At 42.6% G+C, this 24,424-nt stretch overlaps 1 protein-coding gene across 2 annotated transcripts in view; it reads left to right on the plus strand.

Annotated features, from left to right (window-relative positions):
* The window catches only part of plb1 (phospholipase B1), a 195,944-nt gene that overhangs the window by 42,599 nt on the left and 128,921 nt on the right, over positions 1–24,424 (plus strand). For both annotated transcript variants that reach the window (XM_063040679.1, XM_063040678.1), the window contains exons 9-17: positions 1,480–1,560; positions 3,796–3,861; positions 4,599–4,690; positions 4,836–4,911; positions 5,638–5,742; positions 7,379–7,474; positions 19,296–19,370; positions 19,523–19,603; positions 20,983–21,043. In XM_063040679.1, the coding sequence (XP_062896749.1) occupies positions 1,480–1,560; positions 3,796–3,861; positions 4,599–4,690; positions 4,836–4,911; positions 5,638–5,742; positions 7,379–7,474; positions 19,296–19,370; positions 19,523–19,603; positions 20,983–21,043 (733 nt within the window). The remainder of the gene's footprint in view (positions 1–1,479; positions 1,561–3,795; positions 3,862–4,598; positions 4,691–4,835; positions 4,912–5,637; positions 5,743–7,378; positions 7,475–19,295; positions 19,371–19,522; positions 19,604–20,982; positions 21,044–24,424) is intronic.

Here is a 24,424-nt window from a genome sequence, read left to right on the forward strand (position 1 = left end):
CACCAACCTTTTTTGCACCGCAGACCAGTTTATTATTGACAATATTCTTGCGGACCGGCCGACCCGAGGGTTGGGTGTAGGGTTGCCGACAGACAGGAGTAGCAGTCAAATACGTGTTTACCCAGAGAAAAACTACAATTACCTTGAAGCCTTGCGCGGGCACCAGTGCGCATGCGTGTACTTGCCGATTTTTTTTCTACAAATCGTTTTTGGCAATTCTGTTCGGGGGGGTGGGGTAATCACGACCCGAATATATGTGATAAGTGGCTAATACACTCAATTTTGTTTCTAAAAGGGTTTATCTAACGAATTTAATATTAAAGACACAGCACATATTTTCCTTGCATGAATATAGTGATAAGTCAATTATCAGGGGAGGACAGGGGAGCTTGAAGCAAGTGTTGAACGAACTTCCAGTAGCAGTGGTAGAGGCAGGTTCAATATTATCATTTATAGAAAAATTGGATAGGTATATGGACAGGAAAGGAATGGAGGGTTATGGGCTGAGTGCAGGTCGGTGGGACTAGGTGAGAGTAGCGTTTGGCACAGACTAGAAGGGCAGAGATGGCCTGTTTCGGTGCTGTAATTGTTATATGGTTAAATAAGTCACTTATAAGTCAATAGCATCATAACATTTTAAGTAATGTTTGGATATTAAACACACAGCACATATTTTCCCCGTATGAACATATAAAATCACTGCAACACACCAATATCGCTGAATCAGTGGGAGCCCTGGGCTTGTTTCCCTGCAACAGCATGGTCCTATCGAGGGGTGATGGGAGACAGCGATACTCGAAGGGAGTTCCTTATGTCTATTCCGCAATTTAGTTTTCGTTGCATTCATTGCAGAGATATGTTGGAAATGGAAGCAACATTTTCAGTGCTTTCGTGGCAATCTCAGGATATTCAGCCTTGACTTTGATCCAGAATGCCAGCAGAGATGTTATGTCAAACATACTTTTCAGCCCGCGGTCATTTGCAAGCTCGAGGAGTTGATCTTCTTCCGGCGCGGACATGGATGACGCGTGCATAATGACCATGCGTGCGTTCAAGCTCAACAGTGCGTGACAGGGAATGAGGAAAGGTGCAGCTGACTCATATCGCCAAATCATATCGTTTCCTCGCGTCCCGGTAGCAGGCCCGGTGGTTGGGGACTGCTGCTTTCAAGAATACATTTAACTGTTAGGTTTATTGGAGAAGGAGGGGGGAATCTGCCTGCACTGCACTTTCTCTATAACTGCAACACTATATTCTGCACTCTGATATTTTTTTCCCCTGTACTACCTTAATTCACTGATGTGTTGAAATGATTTGTATGGATGACTTGCAAAACAAAGTTTTTCACTGTACTCATGACAATAATAAGCCAAATTACAATTTATAATTTAACAATTCACGTGTTGATGAGACTCCAGACAAGTGGACACTTCTGACTGTGTCAGGAGCAGCAATAATCAGTGCCTATTTCGTTTTCAGCACATCAACTTTCAGAGGGATTGGAAGCTGATTACAGTTTACATCGGCCTTGCTGATCTCTGTGCATATTGCACAAATAAGGTGATGTCCAAAATACTCTTGTTAAGTTGTGATGTGTTTGTGCATTCAGTATAAGCTGAAGCAATGTGTTCTACAATCAACAGGAGGCAAGCCAGACTTGTTAAGGGTACTGAGCCAATAAGAAGACAATATCTAACAATGACCATACTTTGAACAAGTTCAGAGTTAGTTTTGGAGAGGAGCAATGTAATATATTTTCTTGGTTTCTAAATTTCAGTGAGCCAACTTAACCAAATGACAACAGACAAGTGGTCAAAGTGGATCTTGATTAAAACCATGTAAGAACAGAAGATTTTCAGAGAAGAAATAAAATCAACATAGCATCAGATAGTACCTGTGTGGTATAGAAGATCTCTACCTTCTAAATAAGTATAGGTCACTGAAGGACCAAAATTACTAGTACACTTATTTGTATTAACACATTACAATGCAGGAATATGGAATTTCAGTTAATGGACAAATTGTGTCTAATGAACCTCATTATCTCTTTCCAGAAAACAATTAAATTAATGGGTGGGACTATGAATGTATTTATATTAACTTATATCAGGGATTCCCAACCTGGGGTCCAGAGAACATTCAGTTAATGCTAGAGGTCCATGGCATTAAAAAAAAAGTTGGGAACCCCTGAATTATATGAATTTACATAAGAATTCAGAAGGGTTTCACTTAAAACTCGTGGAACAAAAGTAATTACTAGTCTGTTAACCACAGAGAGAAAACAGCGAACATCCCCTCAGTCCTCAGGTTTCCAAATGGACAATGGACCAGCCTTTGAACACTGTCTCACTATTTTTGCTCTTTCTTTGCACTAGTCATTAATTTTAAAAAATAACATGTTATTCTGATTGTAATTTTTAGTATTTGTATCGCGCAGTAATGCTGCAACAAAACAACAAATTTCATGGCATATGTCAGTGATATTAAACCTGATTTTGATAATCATGAGTGACCAGCAATGAATGAAATAACAGCCATCACAAACCTGTCAATGGTCTATACTGGGGTCTTAATGATTTATTTTATTTATTATCATCTTCCCAACAAAAAGAGAAGATAGCTGCAGGATTGTTGATGATACTCAGGTGGTGACTTTTTAGAACCTAGAACTATGGAAAGGCACTAATAGATTAAAGAGGTGATACTGTTGGCAAATGGATTTCAGTATAGCTAAGTGCAGAATCATCTACACTGGAACATAAACAGGTAGATCCATGTATTATTTAAGGAACAGTAAAGGTTGTAAGAGATTTAAAGGTCTGTATACTAAACAGTAATACATGGGAGATTAAAAATAAACATGAAGGCTAATGAACTGTATATGGATACAACAATGTGACGGGAAGGAAGTTTTGTCACAACTGTATAAAATTGGGAGCAACACACACAAAATGCTGGAGGAACTCAGCAGGTCAGGCAGCATCTATGAAGAGGAATAAACAGTCAATGTTTTGGGCCGAGGTCCTTCTTCAGGACCTTTCATCTTGTGTTTACGTAAACTGGGTACAATTCCAGGGTCCACTTTGTTGAAAGGATGCATTGTTGTTGGGAAGCATTCTAGGGTTACATTGTGACAGGCAATTTAGACTAGATTTGTAGTCACCGTAAAAACTCAAGACTGATTTGATTTTAGGATTTTGGAAGGACTCATTCGGATCGAGAGGAAGTATTTCCACAGACGACACAAAGTGAAAAATGGCTGATGCTGAAAATTTGAAGCAAAACTAGAAAATCTGGAGATACTCAGAGGGCCAAGCAGAATCTGGAATGAGAGGGAGAGGCACAGTTAACATTTTAGGCCCATTGTCTCTAATCAGAATTGGCAAATCTAGAGATCAAGCCTGTTTTAAAAAGGAAAATGGGTGAAGAGAACAAAGGGAATGTCAGTGATAAAGTTGGGATTGGATGGGACTAAGTGATACAGATGTTGGAGATACCAGGTGAGAGAAGGTGTTGAGGGGTTGTTAATCACAGTCTGCCTAAAAGAGGAGTAAGTAGAGAGAAAGCAAAGAAAAAGGCAAGACCAACCCTTGCACTGTGAAATGCAAAGTACATCAGCCACCGAAAATTTGAAGCAAAAGTAAATACTATTACATGAAATTATTCAAAGCCTTCATCAAAATAAATAAAGTAACTGATGGAATGCCTATAGATTTGGACAAGAAATTCTTAGACTGGGAAAAGACAATGTTCAATGTGTTTAAAGTGTTCTGTTCCTTTCATTTCCTGATTCAGGAATATTACTCACCAGAAAATGTTGCATTCAGACTTAAAGAGGCTCTGGATATTCTGTATCAAGAGGTAAGCACAATATTTTGAGCAACTTTCTTGCAGACATTATGACGGGTTGATACAAACACTCTCCTGGAATGACCATGCTTCAGATTCTTCTCTGAGAATGGATTTATTTGTACTGAGGGGCATTACTGAGTCGTGTACAGCACAACATGAGGCCATTCATCCCATTATAATCCCAAAAGAAAATGGGATAATTCAGTTAAACTCATTTCCCAATATTTGTAACCCTACAATCCACAGATTTTTAAGTGGTTAATCAGATACTGCTTAACTACGGTGAGGATGTCTGCCTCCCTTTCACTTCAAACTGTAAATTCCTAACTCCCAACACTGGACTATTTGACAAAGATTCACTCATCTTGTCTCTAATCCTTTTACATTTTTTACAATCCAAAGATAAGGGTTAAGCCTCTTTTTTGAGAAAGGTTTGAGAGTGAGAGGCCTGCAGAATTCTCTGCCACAGGTTTACCTTCATCAATAAAGTTCTGTTACTCCTGTTTCACAACTTCTTTCTGACTCTTCAGCTATCTGACTCTGCAGTAGGAAATTCACCAGGAATCACAGGTCAAGAGAAGGTTCACCTTCCCAAAGCTGCCCAGCCTGTGTTCTGTACCACTGAACCATTCAGCCCATCAAGTCTGGCATGCATTCTCTTACACAAAGTTCCTCATTACTTATCAATGGTCTCTAACACCCTGTGAACCAGCAGCCGATTTCACCACACACACATATCTCTGCAGGTACCACGAGCCTTTGTGAATGTTGTGGAGATGCAGAGCATCGACAGCCTCCTCCAGCACAGTGACCCAAAATTCTCTGTACGTGAACCAAGGTAAAATCTTCAGTCAGAGCAGAACATTCTGTTCTTCTCATCAGTTTTAAATCACACATGTTTATAATTAGTTTTTTTCCCATAGGGACCTTTATGATATTTATAATCTACAAAGGCATGTTTATGAATTTTTTTTGATCACCAGGGGTTTTTGTGACTGCTTGGTTAAACTCCACAACTCAGGAAAGTTATCAGCATACAACGTTAGTAGGGACTTCAGGGTAAGTAGCACTTTAACTTCATTTAATACTACTGGGGAATTATGCAAGAATTTGTATTTACAGCATAATGTACTGACAGCACAGTTATAAAAACTTGCTTAGCATGGCATGAGGTTTGATCTGCACACACGAGGGCACACTATGAAGATGCAGGGCAGATAAACATTTATTGCGTCAATACCCAGTCAGATTATTAATCTGCCTGAGTGAAGAAGTAACCAGGGACCCCTCAGAAACCATGTGCATGTTTTTGCAAAGGGTGTAGGTGAAGGAATTCTCTATCACGTTCCTATATTCTGCCTTGTAGATAGTGGAAAGGCTTTGAGTCTTTGTTGTGTACAGCTACATGTATTTGTAAATGCAGTATGTACATGCATGTGTGAGACTTCATTGAGGCTGTCTCAGATATATATGTGTATCATTATGTCTATGTGTATATCTTTCATATATCTGCATGTCTGTGTGTGTGCATAAATATTTCTTACATTTTTGTATACTTTGTTTGGTATGCATACGCCTTTTCTGTCTAGTTGTGTGCGTCTTTCTGTTTCCGTGTGTGTGTTTGTGTGTTTAAAACCGGTGCTCGGTCTTGACTTAGACTGATCTGGTGGAATAGATGTCAGCGGAACAGCACACCAAGGTGACAGAGTGACCATAAAAAAAAAGACAAGTGGGTTTTCTTTCAACGAAGCAGGCATTAAGACATTGGTATGGTTCTTGTTATAGAATGCCGTTCAGGAACTGGTGTACTCCGGGATCTATGACAAGCGCGGGGATTACACGGTGGTTCTGCAACCCTTCATTAGGAACTTGGAGCTTCCGCTCACTGCGGTAAGTTTATTAATTCAGGTGGCTCCAGTATCCATGGAGAGGCAGGCAGGGTAGGTGGAGTGCATAGACCACGTGGGAGAACCTCAAAGTGTGGAATTCTTACCAATCTTGCTGAGAGGGACTGAGTGAGGGGAAGAGAGAGTCAAAGAGACAGACAGACAGAAACAGAGACAAGAATATGTTAACACGCACAAAATGCTGGAGGAACTGAACAGGCCAGGACTGCTGAGGGGTCTCGGCCCAAAAAGACGACTGCACACTTTCCCATAGATGCTGCCTGGTCTGCTGAGTTCCTCCAGCATTTTGCCTGTGTTGCTTGGATTTCTAGCATCTGTAGGTTTTCTCTTGTTTGTGACAAGAATATGTTGCAATGTGTTGTTTGGAAATAAAGTAGTGACACCTGGCCTGACTGTGGTGAAACAAACGCCTTCATCTGATCCCAGTGGCTGGTGCTTGCCCATGGCAAGGTTGTTCTTCTGCCAATTGGCTTCTGGCCCCATGAGGAAAGAGTTATTGTTCTCCATGGCATCTCAGGCACAAAAGAACATTGGTTGATAGAGACACAAGAAACTGCAGACGCTGGATTCTGGAGCAACAAACGGCCTGCTGGAGGAGCTCAGCAGTCAAAAACCCTGCATGCAGGGTCCTGATGCCTTTCCCTCGCAAATGTTGACTGGCCCATTGAGTGCTTGCGGCAGATTGTCAATCCCAGGTGACGATGCTCCAGCAGGATGCTGGGGATTCCCATGACATTGACAGTGATGGGAAAGGACATGTACCACAAGTCAGTAGGATGGCTACAACTTGGGACAAAGATAATAGTCATTGTTTGAACTTGTTGGTCCTCAGTGCTGTAAGTTCTACGGCAAGGAAGCTGCTATTGTCATAAACTTCATGACCTTACAAAAAGTATTAAATAACGCAGCTACAGACCATGGGACTTGGAGAGGCTGGATACTGAGTGTGTGGAAAGTCAAGTAATGTGTTCTGAACTAGGAGTCACGACAGGCTGGAATCCAGTCGAGGGGTTCTGGTGGTTTGTACCAGAATGAGAAAAATGTAGGACTGATTACAGACTGGAATCTAATCAAGGGGTTCAGAGAATTTATATTTCAAAGTTCAAAGTAAATTTATTCTCATAGTACATATATTACCATATACAACCCTGAGGTTCATTTTTGTGGGTATATTCAATAAATCCATCATAGATTAATAATCATAATATAATCAATGAAAGACCGCACCAACTTGGCCATTCAACCAATGTGCAAAAGACAACACATTGTGCAAATACAAAAAGAAAGAAATAATAATAAATAATCAAGCAATAAATATTGAGAATGTGAGATGAAGAGTCTTTGAAAGTGAGTCCAGAGGTAGTGGGAACTGTTCAGTGATGGGGCGAGCGAAGTTGAGTGAAGTTATCCCCTCTGGTTCAACAGCCTGATGGTTCAAGTCTGATAACTGTTGTGCAGAATAATAAAATATTATCTATCCAGCAGTGACTGCATACTGGAATCTAAACAAGTTTATGGATAGCATATGTCTAAATGTGTATAATTGTTTGTTTCATGTTGTCTTGACCACATGTATCTTACATACAGTATATCTACTCTGTGTTTAATTTTCCTTGCAGAGTGGCAAAGCTGATCCCAGTTACTTATCGCAGGATGGCCTCCATTTCAGTTTCAAGAGCCGCACCCTTTTAGCCAGTGGACTTTGGAATAATATGGTGCGTAGAACATTTTCTGTGCAGAATCAGTTCCACCTAACTAAATTCTCTGATCTTTCAAAAAATGTAACTTCCTCTCTAAGTACTCCTAATGATCCAACCTCCAGAACTCTCTGGAGTAAAGAATTCTTAATGTTCACAAGCCTCTGAGAATATGAGTTCCTCTTCACCTCAATTTCACATGATTGCTAATAATCTTCAAGTTCAAATTCAAGTTTATTTTCATTCAACTGTATACATATATGCCACCAAACATCATTCCTCGGGACCAAGGTGCACAATGCAGTACATAAAACTCTCACACAACACATAAAGTAATATTACCACAAATACATTAATATATTCCAGAAGATTGACTTTAGCATAAGGGGCATTTATAACATAAGTCAAAAGTTAACAGTACAACACTTTTGGCACTTCATAAGTGATGAGATCTGGGTGGTGGCAGAGAGTTTAGTAGTCTCACGGCCTGTGGGGAGAAGTTGTTTCCATCCTAAAAGTTCTTGTCCTAATACTACTGTACCCATTGCCTGATGGTAGGGGGTCAAAGCGATTATGGGACAGATGGGAGGCATCCTTGATGATGCCAAGGGCCTAGCATATGCAGCAATTCTAATAAATATCTCTGAAGGGTGGAAGAGAACCCTCAATGATCCTCTCAACAGTCCTGACAATCATTTGTTGACAGATGCTTTGCAATTCCTGTACCAGACAGAGTTGCAGCTGCTCAATTCACTCTCAACGATGTAAGTGAGTCCCTATATTTGAGAAATATACTCCTACCAGCCACTCGTGATCTTTCATGCATCATTAAGATCACTCTCTCATTCTTCATAATGCTGAAGAACATGTCTAATTTCTTTAGCTGATCATGATAGTACAGCCCTATCAGCCCATGAACTGGCCAGGTGAATCTCTTCTGGATTACAACCATTGCCAATATATCCTCCTTTAAATTAGGGGACCAAAGTTATGCCTGGTCACACCAACACACTGTACAATTGTAACAATTCTTCGCTATTTCAAAACACCAACCAACTTGTAATAAAGGCTGAATACTAATTGCCTTCTTTTCCAGTTGAGGAATCTGCAAGCTCACTTTTTGTTATCTGTGCATAAGAAAAACATAGATCTCTTTGTACTTCCCTCAGCTGCAATCTTCCTTCAAGTAGATATGTCCTGCCTTTATAATTCTCCTTGCCAAGGTGCATAGCTCACTTTTAAACTCCGTTTGCAAAGGCAGACTACCCACTGGCTCAATGTATCTCAATATAGTTGTCAAGCGGGGCACCAGCATTCTGGCAGGCAGGTTTGCCTCTGCAACACGGGTGTGTTTAAACTAAGTAGTGGGGGGGAGGGGATGAACTGGAAACATAAGGATGGAGATAAAGGGAAAGTGAGAATAAGAAAAGTTAAGAAAGACAGCAGAATCAGCAGAGTAGAAAGCTCAAGAAGGGACCATACAGTACGGCCAAGTGAAATAGGAATTGATATGGGAGGTGAGGGGAGTAATGAATTAAAAGTATTGTATATGAATGCACCGAGTATAAGAAATAAAGTAGAGGAGCTTGAGGCACAGTTGGAAATTGGTAAGTATGATGTGGTGGGAATAAGAGAGACATGGCTTCAAGTGGACAGGGCCTGGGAAATGAATATTCAAGGATATATGTCCTATCGAAAGGACAAACTGATGGACAGAGGGGGTGGGGTGGCTCTGTTGGTGAGGAATGATGTTCAATCCCTTGCGAGGGGGGACATAGAATCAGGAGACGTAGAGTCAGTATGGATAGAACTGAGAAATTCTAAGGGTAGAAAGACCCTAATGGGAGTTATCTACAGGCCCCCAAACAGTAGTCTGAATGTAGGGTGTAAGTTGAATCAAGAGTTAAAATTGGCATGTCGCAAAGGTAATGCTACAGTTGTTATGGGGGATTTCAACATGCAGGTAGACTGGAGGAATCAGGCTGGTACTGGACCCCAAAAAAGGGAGTTTGTGGAGTCCCTCTGAGATGGATTCTTAGAACAGCTTGTACTGGAGCCTACCAGAGAGAACGCAATTCTAGATTTAGTGTTGTGCAATGAACCAGATTTGATCAGGAACCTCGAGGTAAAGGACCCATTAGGAGGTAGTGACCATAATATGATAAGTTTTAATCTACAATTTGAGAGGGAGAAGGGAAACTCGGAAGTGTCAGTATTACAGATGAACAAAGGGAACTATGGTGCTGTGAGGGAGGAGCTGGCCAGAGTTCAATGGAACAATACCCTAGCAGGGATGACAGTGGAACAGCAATGGCAAGTGTTTCTGGGAATAATGCGGAAGGTGCAGAATTGGTTCATTCCAAAGAGGAAGAAAGATCCTAGGGGGAGTAAGGGGAGGCTGTAGCTGACAAGGAAAGTAATGGACAGTATAAAAATAAAAGAGAAGTATAACATAGCAAAGACGAGTGGGAAGCCGGAGGATTGGGAAACTTTTAAAGAGCAACAGAAGGTAACTAAAAAGGCAATACGGGGAGAAAAAATAAGGTACGAAGGTAAACTAGCCAAGAATATAAAGGAGGATAGTAAAAGCTTCTTTAGGTATGTGAAAAGGAAAAAAATAGTTAAGACCAAAATTGGGCCCTTGAAGACAGAAATGGGTGAATTTATTATGGGAAACAAGGAAACGGCAGATGAGTTGAACAGGTACTTTGGATCTGTCTCACTAGGGAAGACACAAACAATCTCCCAGCTGTAATAGTGGCCAAAGGACCTAGGGTAATGGATGAATTGAAGGAAATTTATATTAGGCAGGAAATGGTGTTGGATAGGCTGTCGGGTCTGAAGGCTGATACGTCCCCGGGACCTGATGGTCTGCAACCCAGGGTACTTAAGGAGGTGGCTTTAGAAATCGTGAATGCATTGGTAATCATTTTCCAATGTTCTATAGATTCAGGATCAGTTCTTGTGGATTGGAAGGTGGCTAATGTTGTCCCTCTCTTCAAGAAGGGAGGAAGAGAGAAAACAGGGAATTATAGACTGGTTAGCCTGACGTCGGTGGTGGGAAAGATGCTGGAGTCAATTATAAAAGATGAAATTACGACACATCTGGATAGCAGTAACAGGATTCGTCCGAGTCAGCATGGATTTACGAAGGGGAAATCATGCTTGACTAATCTTCTGGAATTTTTTGAGGATGTAAATATGAAAATAGACAAGGGAGAGCCAGTGGATGTAGTGTACCTGGACTTTCAGAAAGCCTTTGATAAAGTCCCACATAGGAGATTAGTGGGCAAAATTAGGGCACATGGTATTGGGGGCAGAGTACTGACATGGATTGAAAATTGGCTGGCTGACAGAAAACAAAGAGTAGCGATTAATGGGTCCCTTTTGGAATGGCAGGCGGTGGCCAGTGGGGTACCGCAGGGTTCAGTGCTGGGACCACAGCTGTTTACAATATATATTAATGATTTAGATGAGGGAATTAAAAGTAACATTAGCAAATTTGCCAATGACACAAAGCTGGGTGACAGTGTGAAATGTGAGGAGGATGTTATGAGAATGCAGGGTGGCTTGGACAGGCTGGGTGAGTAGGCAGATGCGTGGCAGATGCAGTTTAATGTGGATAAATGTGAGGTTATCCACTTTGGTGGTAAGAACAGGAAGGCAGATTATTACCTAAATGGAGTTAAGTTAGGGAAAGGGGAAGCACAACGAGGTCTAGGTGTTCTTGTACATCAGTCACTGAAAGCAAGCATGCAAGTACAGCAGGCAGTGAAGAAAGCTAATGGCATGCTGGCCTTCATAACAAGGGGAATTGAGTATAAGAGCAAAGAGGTCCTTCTGCAGTTGTACAGGGCCCTGGTGAGACCACACCTGGAGTACTGTGTGCAGTTTTGGTCTCCAAATTTGAGGAAGGACATTCTTGTTATTGAGGGAGTGCAGCATAGGTTCACAAAGTTAATTCCCGGGGTGGCGGGACTGTCATATGTTGAAAGATTGGAGTGACTGGGCTTGTATACTCTGGAATTTAGAAGGCTGAGAGGGGATCTTATTGAAACATATAAGATTATTAAGGGATTGGACACGCTGGAGGCAGGAAGCATGTTCCCGCTGATGGGTGAGTCCCGATCCAGAGACCACAGTTTAAGAATATGGGGTAGGCCATTTAGAACAGAGTTGAGGAAAAACTTTTTCACCCAGAGAGTGGTGGATATATGGAATGCAGAAGGCAGTGGAGCCCAAGTCTCTGGATGCTTTCAAGAAAGAGATGGATAGAGCTCTTAAAGATAGGGGAATCAAAGGTTATGGGGATAAGGCAGGAACTGGATACTGATAGTGGATGATCAGCCATGATTACAGTGAATGGCGGTGCTGGCTCGAAGGACTGAATGGCCTACTGGTGCACCTATTGACTATTGTCTATTGCCATAATACCCTCATTGGAACATCTCAGCACATCTAAAAACCCAAAGCAGTTTCTTAACTGGCTGCTGTTCTCAAATCTTTGCAGCCCATCCTGATTAAACCAAATCTCCTTTTCTTGAGAAGCACTTCAGCAGTGATTTGGAAAATCCACACTTCTTATTTACATTCCTGCATATTTTGGGTTCATTGGCCTTCTACACTGCTCTTTCTAATAAAAAATTAAACAAAGTTATCACAATCCAAGCAACACACACACAGACTACTGGAGGAACTCAGCAGGCCAGGCAGCTTCTATTGAAAAAAGTATAGTAGACATTTCAGGCCAAGACCCTGCAGCAGGACTGGAAAAAAATGCCGAGGAGTAGAGTTAAAAGGAGGGGGGAGGGGAGGGGTGATGGGTGAAACCAGGAGAGGGAGGGGTGAAGTAAAGAGCTGGGAGGTTGATTGGTGAAGGAGATACGGGGCTGGAGAAGGGGGAGCCTGATAGACCATGGACAGAAGGCTATGGAAGAAAGAAAAGTGGGGAGGAGCACCAGAGGGAGGCGATAGGCAGCAAAGGAGATAAGGTGAGAGTGGAAAAAGGGGATGGGGAACGGTGAAGGAGAGGGGTGGGGGGCCATTACCGGAAGTTTGAGAAATCGATGTTCATACCATCAGGTTGGAGGCTACCCAGACAGAATATAAGGTGTTGTTCCTCCAACCTGAGTGTGGCTTCATCACAACAGTAGAGGAGGCTATATCGGAATGGGAATGTGAAGTGAAATTAAAATGGGTGACTACTGGGAGATCCTGTTTTTTCTGGTGAACGGAGAGTATGTGCTCGGTGAAGTGGTCTCCCAATCTTCGTCGGGTCTCACCGATATACAGAAGGCCACACCTGGAGCATCGGATACAGTATATGACCCCAACAGACTGACAGGTGAAGTGTCGCCTCACCTGGAAGGAACGTTTGGGGCCCTGAATGGCAGTGAAGGAGGAGGTGTAGGGGCAGGTGAAGCACTTGTTCTGCTTGCAAGGATAAGTTCCAGGAGTGAGATCGGGGGTGGGGGGATGAGTGGACAAGGGAATCACGTGGGGAAAAGCAGAAAGTGGAGGTGGGGGGAAGGAAAAGGTATGCTTGGTGTTGGGATCCCATTGGAGATGGCGGAAGTTCTGGAGAATTATGCACCAGACGCAGAGGCTGGTGGGATGGTAGGTAAGGACAAAAGGAACCCTATCCCTGTCGGTGGTGGGAGGCCTGGTATCTCTTTCACCAATCAACTTCCCGGCTCTATACTTCACCCCTCCCCCTCCTGGGTTCACCTATCACCTTGTGTTACTCCCTCTCCTCTCCCACCTTTTAACTCAACTCCTTATCTTTTTCTCTCCAGTTGTGCTGAAAGGTCTCTGCCCGAGATATCGACTGCACTCTTTTCCATAGATGCTGCCTAGCCTGCTGAGCCCCTCCAGCATTTTGTGTGTGTGTGTGTGTGTTGTTTGGATTTCCAGCATCTGCAGATTTTCTCTTGTTTTTTTTAATCTCAATCTGAGATACTTTGGATAAGATAATTGTTAATAGATGAACTGTTTACTGTTATCTGTCCTTGTGTTTCTTCCTCGTGATGGAAGGCAGTGACTTGTTCAGATCAAAGGGTAAATTCTTTGGGTGTTTGCAGACCTGTTTAATTTGAAAACAAAATGAACGAGATTCCAATTCTGATAAAGGCTATACACGAGACCGGCATAAATCAGGATCCTATGCCATTCTGTAACACGGATCACCCGCTGAAACCCAGAAAATGATTTCTTCAGAGACAGTGATTAATATGGTGATATTGCTGATCTTATCAACCCAAGAAACAGTATTAGATGAAATGGGAGCTAAGAGTCTAATGCGCACATACAGGTCAGTTTATCATCTCTGAATATCCTCAATCCCTTTCGAGCTGCTGAATTGTGCAGTGCAGGGAAAGCAGGGAATGCATCAGGCAAATTAGGCTCAACAAGATCCCAGAAACACCAAATTTGATCATGAAACAATTTTTCTTTATTCTAGTGAAGATGGCCAAAGGGCAAATGCAGCGGATTCTGGTTAATTGGGCTGTTGGTTATTCGGGGAAGCTGCTTATTTGGGACGACTCTTAAAGAACAAAAACTAATCAGTAAAATAGCCAGGATTCTCTTCATTTATTTGGGACACTGTGCTGCCTAAATGGAGCACGAGACTGTTGCTGAACAGTTCCTAACTTGCATCAAACACGTGCACTTGTGCGGCTGTTAGGCACTACACTGAGTTTAGAGCAAACAATTTTTAAATGGTGTCAGTTGCGTGTGCTTATGTTCAAAAAATAGGGATTTCTGTCACTTATATTTGGTGAGAAGCAAGCAGTAAGACAATTCAGACAACGCACATCAAAGTTGCTGGTGAACACAGCAGGCCAGGCAGTATCTCTTGGAAGAGGTACAGTCGACGTCTCAGGCTGAGACCCTTCGTCAGGACTAACTGAAAGAAGAGCTAGTAAGAGATTTGAAAGTGGGAGGGAGAATCCAAAATGATAGGAGAAGACAGGAGGGGGAGGGATGCAACCAAGAGCTGGATAGGTGATAGGCAAAAGTGATATGAGAGGATCACGGGAGAAAGAAGGGGGGAGGGGGAAGCCCAGAAGATGGGCAAGGGGTATAGTGAGAGGGACAGAGGGAGAAAAAGGAGAGAGAGAAAAAGAATGTGTGTATAAAAATAAATGAATAACGGATGGGGTACGAGAGAGAGGTGGGGCATTAGCGGAAGTTTGAGAAGTCAATGTTCATGCCATCAGGTTGGAGGCTACCCAGACGGAATATAAGGTGTTGTTCCTCCAACCTGAGTGTGGCTTCATCTTTACAGTAGAGGAGGCCGTGGATAGACATATCAGAATGGGAATGGGACGTGGAATTAAAATGTGTGGCCGCTGGGAGATCCTGCTTTCTCTGGCAAACAGAGCGTAGGTGTTCAGCGAAACGATCTCCCAGTCTACGTCCTTTCAGTGAAACGGTCCGAAACGTCAACTGTACCTCTTCCTAGAGATGCTGCCTGGCCTGCTGCGTTCACAATTCGGAACTGATTTGCTCAAACATTTCAGGTTTGGAGATGCCAGAAATAGCTGGAAGTGAAAATGAAATGATTTCACTATTTCAACAAGCTAGGAACCATGAAAAATTTGAAGGTATGGACAATCATCTTGAATGTTACAATGAAAATAAAGATTTGGAGGCTGCAACCATTGACAGCATTCTATGAAGGCAGTTCACTCCCTATGCTCAATGTCTGCGCTGATTTTTTTTATTTACAGTCAATCAAAAGAACATAGCAGCGTACACTGGATTAATTCTTCTGTCGATAACTATAATACAGTTGAATTTGGCATGTGCCTTTGTGCGAGTCTGCGTGTCCGTGCGTGCATCCGTCATGATGTCTTTTTCTTGGCTTTTACAAAGCGCGGAGCGAGAGAGAGACTGTGTGACCGCCACTCCTCACACTGACATTTTCACAGTATTTTCCCTTTATTTTATGAGGTCAAGTTGCAATCTCGACACTCAACCCGGCATGGATGGAAAGTGTACTCGGGGGCGGACACGGCTAGTTTCGAACCCGGGACCCTCCCAGGTCCAGCACCGATGTCGTTGCGCCACCAGGCGCCCCGTTAATACACAGTTTTATAGCACCGTGGTAGTATTGGTAGTGTTCCATTTCATTTAAATACATAATTTGTTATTCAGTTAAATGGTAGGTTATCTTTGTTATACCTTTTAAACTATTTCCGTGAAACTTTGGCTAATTGGGGCATCTATTAATTGGGCCAAAATGTATTGATCCCAATGTGCCCCAATTAACTCATGCACTTTTACTTACTTACTGCCCATTATGCTGTTGGCATTTAGGGCAGCAATGAATTTCTTCCTTCTGTCAGCCCTTGGCCACTCAGATGCAGAAGGATTCTTCACTGCTGTTTCTGTAACAGTTTTGTTTTACCAGTCAGGGTTGTTAGCCCTGAGCTGAACCCCTGAACCTGCACTACTCTTAGTCTGGCCTCTGTCCTTTGAACTGTTTGGCGTGGGTGTGTCTACCAAAGGCCAGAGCATAAACCCTGACTCAGGAAACAAAGCTCTCTGGGTCACTGTGGCACGCAAGCCTCCAAATCACTACAAGGTTGTGGTGCTCCTGGCAGAAACACTTGTACTATCTTGGACTTTAATGTTATAATCGTGTTGGATCTGCCTGTCTCTGATAATGTTGTTAATTGCTGCAGTGATATTCTGATAGCCATATATCGTTGGCCTTTGCTGCTATCTTCACTTTCATCACTGTGACTGTTCCATTTATGTCAGTAATCCTCATTTATTTTCCTCTGGATGGTGGCAAACTGACAAAGCCAAAATTTATTGCCCATCCCTGATTGCCTTTAATGAGGTGGTGATAAGCTGCCCTCTTGAACCACCAGAGCACGTGTGGGGAAGGATCCATAGTTTTCCAGGGGAAGCAGTTCCCAAATTTGTAGCCAACTCCCAGAACTGCCTCTGTTGTTGCTACTATTGCAGGAACAATGTCTGCAGCAGAAGGCTATCAAAATACAAATCATCCCATTAGATCATAGCTGGCCTGTCCTTAACTCCATTTCTCTCCCTCTGCTACATATGCTGCCTTTTTGTAGTGCCTTGGGGCACATCAGGCGGCAACCTTGCCATTTCATTGGCATTTTTGTCTGTTTTTTTTGAGGTCAATTTGCTAGCTCGCGCTCAACCTAGCACAGTTGGAAAGCGTGCAAGGAACCAGCTGGATTCGAACCCGGGACCACTAGCCTCAAAGTCTGGTGTGGATGCCATTACACGACAAGCCTGCTCCACATATCCCTGAGTTTCCAAGAGTCCTTTGGAAGAGAGGTTGGAAATTCAGACTGGCATGATGCTTTAGATAATGATGCATTTGCTGAATTTCCTTCAGACTGGATCAGTTCCAAACCCTGATGGAAGATCGCTACCTGAAGATCAGGCTCTCCCTACAGGGAGCTTTTCGATGCGCTTGTCACCATCGTAGATGAACAAACTCTATTGTGATGGACTAGTGATGACGGGCTCTTTGAAATCCATGTCCAGTCCAAAACAACGAGGCCAGCACAATGACTGGCTTGAGACCACAGCTATACTCCACCAACAAATACGCTAACTGCTCACAGACCCATGAATCACGCCCCCCCGCCCAACTTCCCTGTCAAACGGATGAAGCCCCTTGAATCTCTGTAGAGCCTCAAAAGCATTCAGAGATTATTGAAAGTCAATTAAACAATAAGTAAATATCAATTTATTAGATATTTAAAAAGTAAGTTCTAAAAATATACAATCTAAAAATATAAACACAAGAGATTCCGCGGATGCTGGAAATCCAGGGCAACGTACACAAAATCCTTCGTTGGGTCTCGACCCGAAATGTTGACTCTTTATCCCCCTCCATAGGTTCTGCCTGACCTGCTGAGCTCCTCCAGATCAGCAATATATTTTTTAAAATCCCTTTTATGGACAAGGTGTATAGAAACAGAAAATACTGATAAAAGCAACACACACACAAAATGCTGGAGGAGCCCAGCAGGTCAGGAAGCACCTACAGAAATGAACAAACAGTCAATGTTTCAGGCTGAGACCACGAAACAGAAAATACTGGAAAGCCCAGCAGGTCAGGTAGTTCCATGGAGAGGGAGGAAGAGTTAATGTTTTGGGTCCAAGACCCTTCATCAGAACAGGGGAAAGAAAGAAAGCAGGTTAGTTGGAATAGTGCAGGAGCCACACACAGGTCGAAAGAGGGAGCAGGGCAGGGAATTAAAGGAACAGTAACCAGAAAATTAGAGTCAGTCCTGCTGACTAAACACATATGCCCTACACAGCAATGGTCCTAACACGCAGCTTTCTAGGGTAAATGCCAAATCCTCCACCCTTTGATAACTCTCTCTCTTTCTGTGCGTACCGGAACTGGCCATTTCTATCCTGTCATCTTTTTTGACTCAGCTGTTTTCAGTCAAAGTTGAGCTTATGCACAATTACTGTATGTGTTTGCAAGGGTGCAATGAAAAACTGATTTGCAGCAGCATCATATAAACAGAAGAAAGCATAAATTGCACACAATTAGTACACTGTTAGTAAAGTCTGGCCTGTTGGACGTGCCTAACAGCCCCGCTATTAGTAACACATTACACAGACAAAGTACAGTCTAATTCTAACAGCTACATGAATTTATTTCATCTCAGTCAATCTAAGATATTCCCTTCACTTTACCCCTTCCTCCCCCACCTCTGCCACTAAAAGTTAACTAGTAGTCCCTCTTTCCTGGTTTTGATGAAGGATCTCAGCCCTGAAACATTACCTGTTGCTCTTTTCACAGACACTGCCTGACATGGTGAATGCTTCCAGTTTTTTTTATATCAGATTTTTGGCATCTGCACTTTTTTTTCTATTTTTCACCTTTCATTTGTTCTCACGACTAGTGGAGCTGCTGCCTTCTGGCTCCAGTGAGCCAGATTCAAAACTGCCCCCGAATCAGAATCTGGTTTAACATCACCGGCATGTATATAGTGAAATTTGTTGTCTTTGCAGCAGCAGTACAACAATAATACATAATAGCAGAGGGGAAAAAACTGTGTGGAGTTTACACTTTCTCCCTGTGTCTGTGTGGATTTTCCTCACTGATTCAGTTTCCTCCAGCATCTCAAAGACATGCTAGTTGGTCGTTTAACTGGCCACCGTAAATAGACCCTGATGTGTTGCTTAAGGGGCGGGGGGGGCGGTGTTCAGCTGAATATTATCAGTCCTGAAGAAGGGTCTCGGCACAAAACGTCATTTGTTTGTTCACTTCCATTGCTGCTGCCTGACCTGCCGAGTTCCCCCAGCATGTTGTGTGTTTTGCTCTGGATTTCCAGCATTTGCAGAATCTCTTGTGTTTATGTTATATCTGTGCTAGATTATTGCTAAGGTCAGAGGTGGTGCTGGGGGACAATTCTGGGGACAATCGATCATAGACTCATAGAGTAAGGAAACAGGTCCTTCAACCAATCAACTCTATTCCAACTATCAAGTGTCCACCGTTACCAGTCCTACCCAAATCCCATCTTATTCTCCCCCCATTCCTATTAAATCTTCCTGGATGCTATCCCTGTAATCCGGGCAAGTTACAGTAGCCAATTAATCTACCTACCTGTACATTTTTGGGAGGTGGGAGGGGGTACTGATGTACCCAGAGGAAACTCACATTGTCACGGGGAGAACATGCAAACTCCACACGGACAGCACCAGAGGTCAGGAAGGAAGCCAGCTCTCTGGCGCAGAGAGGCAGCAGCTCTACCAGTTGTACCACTGTCCTGTTCAGTGAGGTTGGCACCGAACATCACATCTCTCTCTCTCTTCCTCTTCACAGCTCGAACCCGCTGGGCAGAAAAACACAGTCCTTAAATTATCACCAGCAGCCCCTCGGTTGCTTTGCCCAACCAAGGTAAGATCAGACCAATAGTGCCTTCTGTTTTCAGATAGTAAATGTGTTTCTGTGCGGTCAAATTATTTGTCTCATGGCCAGCAACTTATATTTACAGTATAAACTGTAGTATTGAATTGCCTTAACTCACTACTGTCTGCTGACTCCCAAAGGAAAGGCCCTACCTCTTCACTTATCAGAATAGCAACTATGGACTGAACCTGCAAGGAGAGGCCAGAAGCTCAGGCTGGAAGGTAAGGAATACAAGAAAATAGCAACAGGATAGGTCAGTATTCCCATCAAGCCTGTTCTGCCATTCAATATGAACTTGGGTGATCTCAATTACTCTTCTACACCAGTTCCCCATAGAACTTCCTGATCTTTTAATAATGTATATTATTAATGTATAGAATTTCACTGTGCAGAAGTCTGAGGCACATACAGTATACCGTATATAACTCGGGTGCCCAAGACTCTTGCACAGTTCAGTATTTGTCAACATGGAGCGGAGTGCGGGTTCGTAAGTCTGGAGGGGGCAAACGACGTTGGTAATGGTGAGGGTGGAGTACCGCGGGAGGGGTGTGGGACAGGTGGCAGAGACGGATTGCCAGGGGCGGGAGATGATGCAGGTGCAGATACACTCAGCGCTGAGATATCGGGCAAGGTCATTTGATTCCATACAATTGGTTTATTAATCGTTATAGAATGTGTCTCTGCTGCTTCCTGCTCCCTCCCCCTTTTCCCAACCATGATTCCCCTCTCCCTGCCTCGTTCCCACCCTCAGTCCACAATATCAGAATCAGGTTTATCAGCACTCACTCTCATGAAATGAGTTGTTTTTTTCTTACTGTAGCTCTACCATGAATATTTCTAATGATTTAACTTTCACAATCTTCTGGGATAGAGAATTTCAGAAATTCTCTTTACTCTTCAAAAAAAAAGTTTTGTATACATTTCCATTTTAAATAACAGATGCCTTAACTTGTAACTAGATCTATCCTTTGAGACTCTCCCACTGGTGCAAACATCCAACATTAACCCTGTCAAGCCCTTTCCACAAATACCCATCTGAAAAGGATCACACTTCATTCTTCTGAATTCCAAAAAACAGAGACCCAACCCATTCAGCATCTCAACCCACCTTTTCCTGGTGCATACCCTTTGTACTACTGCATTATTTTTCTGGTAAAGTGACTAAAATATGCATAAGACTTAAGATGTGGTTTTACTCACTTTCTGTACAACTGTAAAAAAGCACAAGAGGAAACTTGCCTTCAAAACTTTGTTGTCTTCGTCCCTCCCTTCTCAATTCCTGGCCAATTCTATTCATCTCCACCCAAACATATTGAGCATCTTTTTTTTACAATACACACCACATTTATCTTGTTTCTCTTTTGCATTGCAAGACTGCTCTCTGCAGCTTTGCTATTGCCGAGTGTTGAACTTTCAGATATGAGTTTCCATCAGGGAGTTTTGGCCCAGTCATATCCAGAATTATTAAAGCAGACAATTTCATAAATCTTCTGGATGTCAAGCACCATCTGTTCTTGCACCTTCACTATAATTTGCACAATTAAATTGATGCATTTCTTTGTATTGTCAACTAATAAGTTGCATCTGATTTTTTAACCAGGATCTTGGCAGTGAAGTGACTTGCACGGAAAGGGCACCGTCTAACACAGTTCCAGTCTCAGGTATAGTGCAAGTATATGGTCAGATAACAAAGAAAGTAAGAAATAGAAGCTGGAGTCTGGCATTTTCATGAATGATCTGTCATTCAATGAGATTGTAGCTGATATTTTATCTCTGTGTCACTTCTCTGACTATCCTCATTCCTCTTGATTCTCTTAGTATGTACTGTAAAAAAATTATCAATAGGACACGGTTATAATTAACATATTGACTACAAGTTGAAACTCACTATCCTAGCACCGTTGGGACCTGACTAGTACCAGACAACAAAAAATGCTAAACTACCAAAATTGCTCTCTGATCATCTTCCTCCAAGCATAGGAACTGTTGTGATGGTTTTTGGGTTAATCTTATGCCACTCAGTCAGCCGCTCCCACATGGGAGGATCTCACATGTCGTGCAAGCAGAGTATCAATAAAGTTCAGTTGAATAGCCTGCAAGCTTCGTGCTAGTGTTTCCTCTGCACTCTCCCTCAGGAACAAACAAAACAGGAGCTAAGTGTAGACACTCCCTGGATTGTGTAAGAGTTCTGAGAATTGTCCATAAAACCAAGTTAACTTCTGCTTTACCTACCAGTACAAACAATACAGAATTAATTAATTTTTGATTTTAGTTAGAATTGATTAATTAGTATGGATCTGTACTACAGATTCCAGGCATACCAGACCTTGGGAGTTACCAGACCATGGGAATTCCTGGACCAGAGAATTTTGACCTGTAATAAATTGTATGTGCACTCTCTATTGATTATGAGATTCCTATTATTGGAACCTAGCATTAGATCAGGTAACCTCAAGCCAGTTAAGCAAAGTTCTCCACACCCCTCATTGGTAACATATGCTCCAGTCATACAACCCTCCAGAGTCATAGAATCAGATAGCATCAAAACAGGCTCTTTGGCCCATCTACTTCATGTGGATCATGAAACACCCAGTTACATTCGTTCTAAACTCATCCCATTTTATTCTCCCCATATTCCCATCATCTCTCCCTCAATTCTATTGCTCGTCTGCTCACCACGGGCAAGTTAGAGTGGTCGATCGACCTACCAAACTGGACTCCTTGAGGATGTGGGAGGGAACTTGGGGGAAGCCCACAGAGAGGACATGCAAACTCTACAAGAGAGCTACAGAAGTCAGGATCAACTATCGATGCCTTGAACTGTGAGCAATTCCACCAGCTTCACCGCTGTCTCTGCTTTTATTTTTTTTTATTTCCAGTTAAAAGTAAATGAAAATAAGCCCTGTCTCTGCAAACCTCGAATTCTGGACTTAATGAGATGGTCTCAATTCAGGGTTTGACCATTTAGAGTTAAGTTGAGGAAAAATATCTTTATGCAGCTGATGGTAAATCTTTGTGATTCTGCATCCCAGAGAACTGTGAGCATTATATCACTGAGTATATTCAGGGCTCATAACAGTAGATTTTTGGATACTAAGGGAATATTAGGACATGAGGATCAGTTGGAAAAATGAACAAAAACTAGAATGCTGTTAAATACCAGAGAAGGCTTGAGGATCTTAACGAGTTGCCATTACTTATGCCTTTACTCAGCCTATTGTAATCCCAGCAAAATTACTGGTAAACAATTTGTTCAAGAGCAATAGTGTGTCCTGCACCACATACTTCATATAGGAATGAAACAGTGGGAATGTTTGCTTTATATTTCTCAATGGCATAGAAGACCATTCAGCCCATGGAGTCTAGGGCAGCTCTTAGAGCAATTACATCAATTAGAAATTGGATTAAAGGACACTGTGGTATATGGAGTTGGTGCAGGAAAATGGTGCTGAGGTAGAAGATCAGTGATCTTGATGGATGGTGGAGCATTCACAAAGGACTGCCTATTCAATGTCTTCCTTTGCTATGCTAGAAGCCTGCTCGTGATCAGCCTTCTCTCTGGCACCCCCTGACCTGGAAGTGTCTGGTGTTCACAATAATGCCACCATGAGATACCACACAGCTCTTAAGTACTGCCTTAAGGGTGTTCTGTTTCCAACATTCAACACAACAGAGGATCCATGTTGTGTGTTCAATAAATCTAAATAAACATGCAAGCATTAGTCCATGTGATTCAGACAACTTCCATAAGTGTTTTGCTCTAACAATATTTATGCTCCAACACAAAGTTCACACAGGTTGGTTCGCCTGATGACCAGTTCTTGATCTGGTCGTAATTGGCTGCTGTTCACGGACGGGTGCTCTGTTCTGCAGCTGTGAGCTCATTATCTTCTTCAGTCTAATGAACCTCCCCTGTGATCTTTCTGAAACCACACTGGTCTCCTTGGCTGTGTAAGTCTAGGGAAGGCAACCTCCGGCCCCGCCAAACTCATGAGATTGAGGTGTGCTTGATCCCACGCCAAACCTCTGTCACGAACCCCGTGACGGGTTGAGAAGGTCCAGCAGAAATGGAACACACCTGGAGTCTGGTTTACTATAAATTAAAACTATATTTATTATTACTATGAATTAATATCATTAAAATGAATAATACAATACAGGTTATAAACTATTATATATCTGTAAGTGTGTGTGTGGATACAAAAAAATAATAGTCTAGGAGGTAGATATCAGTCTTACGGTGTCAAGTAAGTTTAAGCAGTTCAGTTCACTTTGTGTTGCGTCGAGTTGAATTGATGGAGAGAGAGAGAGTTAATTTAGTTGATGTTCAAGTTGGGAGCTTTAGTTGTTCTTGCTTCCGAAGTCTTCAGAGTCACTTCGTGTGACTCCCACACAGACACAGATGGACAGAACCCCTTCTAGGGAACAGTCTACTAACCCACGGCACAGGTTCACCAACAGCAGACTCCCACAGGCAAGCTCTTACCCGCACTGGTAATCACGGGTCGAAATTAATCGGTCCATGGCCTCCACCCTCGTGGTGGTCTTAAACTCCACCGGTGGTTTGTCGAGTAGCTTCCCCAGTTCTTTCGTGTCATGTCTCCTCTGCCGTTATCAGACCGAAGGATCAACTTTTTATAATCAATCCAAAATCCCAGCGTCCGTTAGCTCAACCGCTCTGAGCTGTTAACATGGTGACTTCCCAGCTCGTGTCTCAGCTAGTGCTGTATTGTCTCTCTCTTTTAATTGTCTCCTTGTTCATTAGACTGCTGAACTTTCTAGCAGTTTCTCACCTGCATGACACATCGGTTTGTGCGGATGCTGTGTCACTTGCTGCCCTGTTACAAATTATCGCCACGAAATAACAGACGGCACATTGCAGACGATTAAAGGAATTATATTTAAGTATCTTAACTGAAGGGTTAGTAAAGAATAACAAAAAGAAAATTAAACGTCAAAAGTGCACAAATTGGAGCTCATCTTGAACTTCTCTGTCACTCCTGAGCTGGGCCCTTGGTTAATGTGAAAACTCACACCACCTT

The sequence above is a fragment of the Mobula hypostoma genome, chromosome 2, assembly GCF_963921235.1.
Source record: "Mobula hypostoma chromosome 2, sMobHyp1.1, whole genome shotgun sequence".
Classification (NCBI taxonomy): Eukaryota; Metazoa; Chordata; class Chondrichthyes; order Myliobatiformes; family Myliobatidae; genus Mobula; species Mobula hypostoma.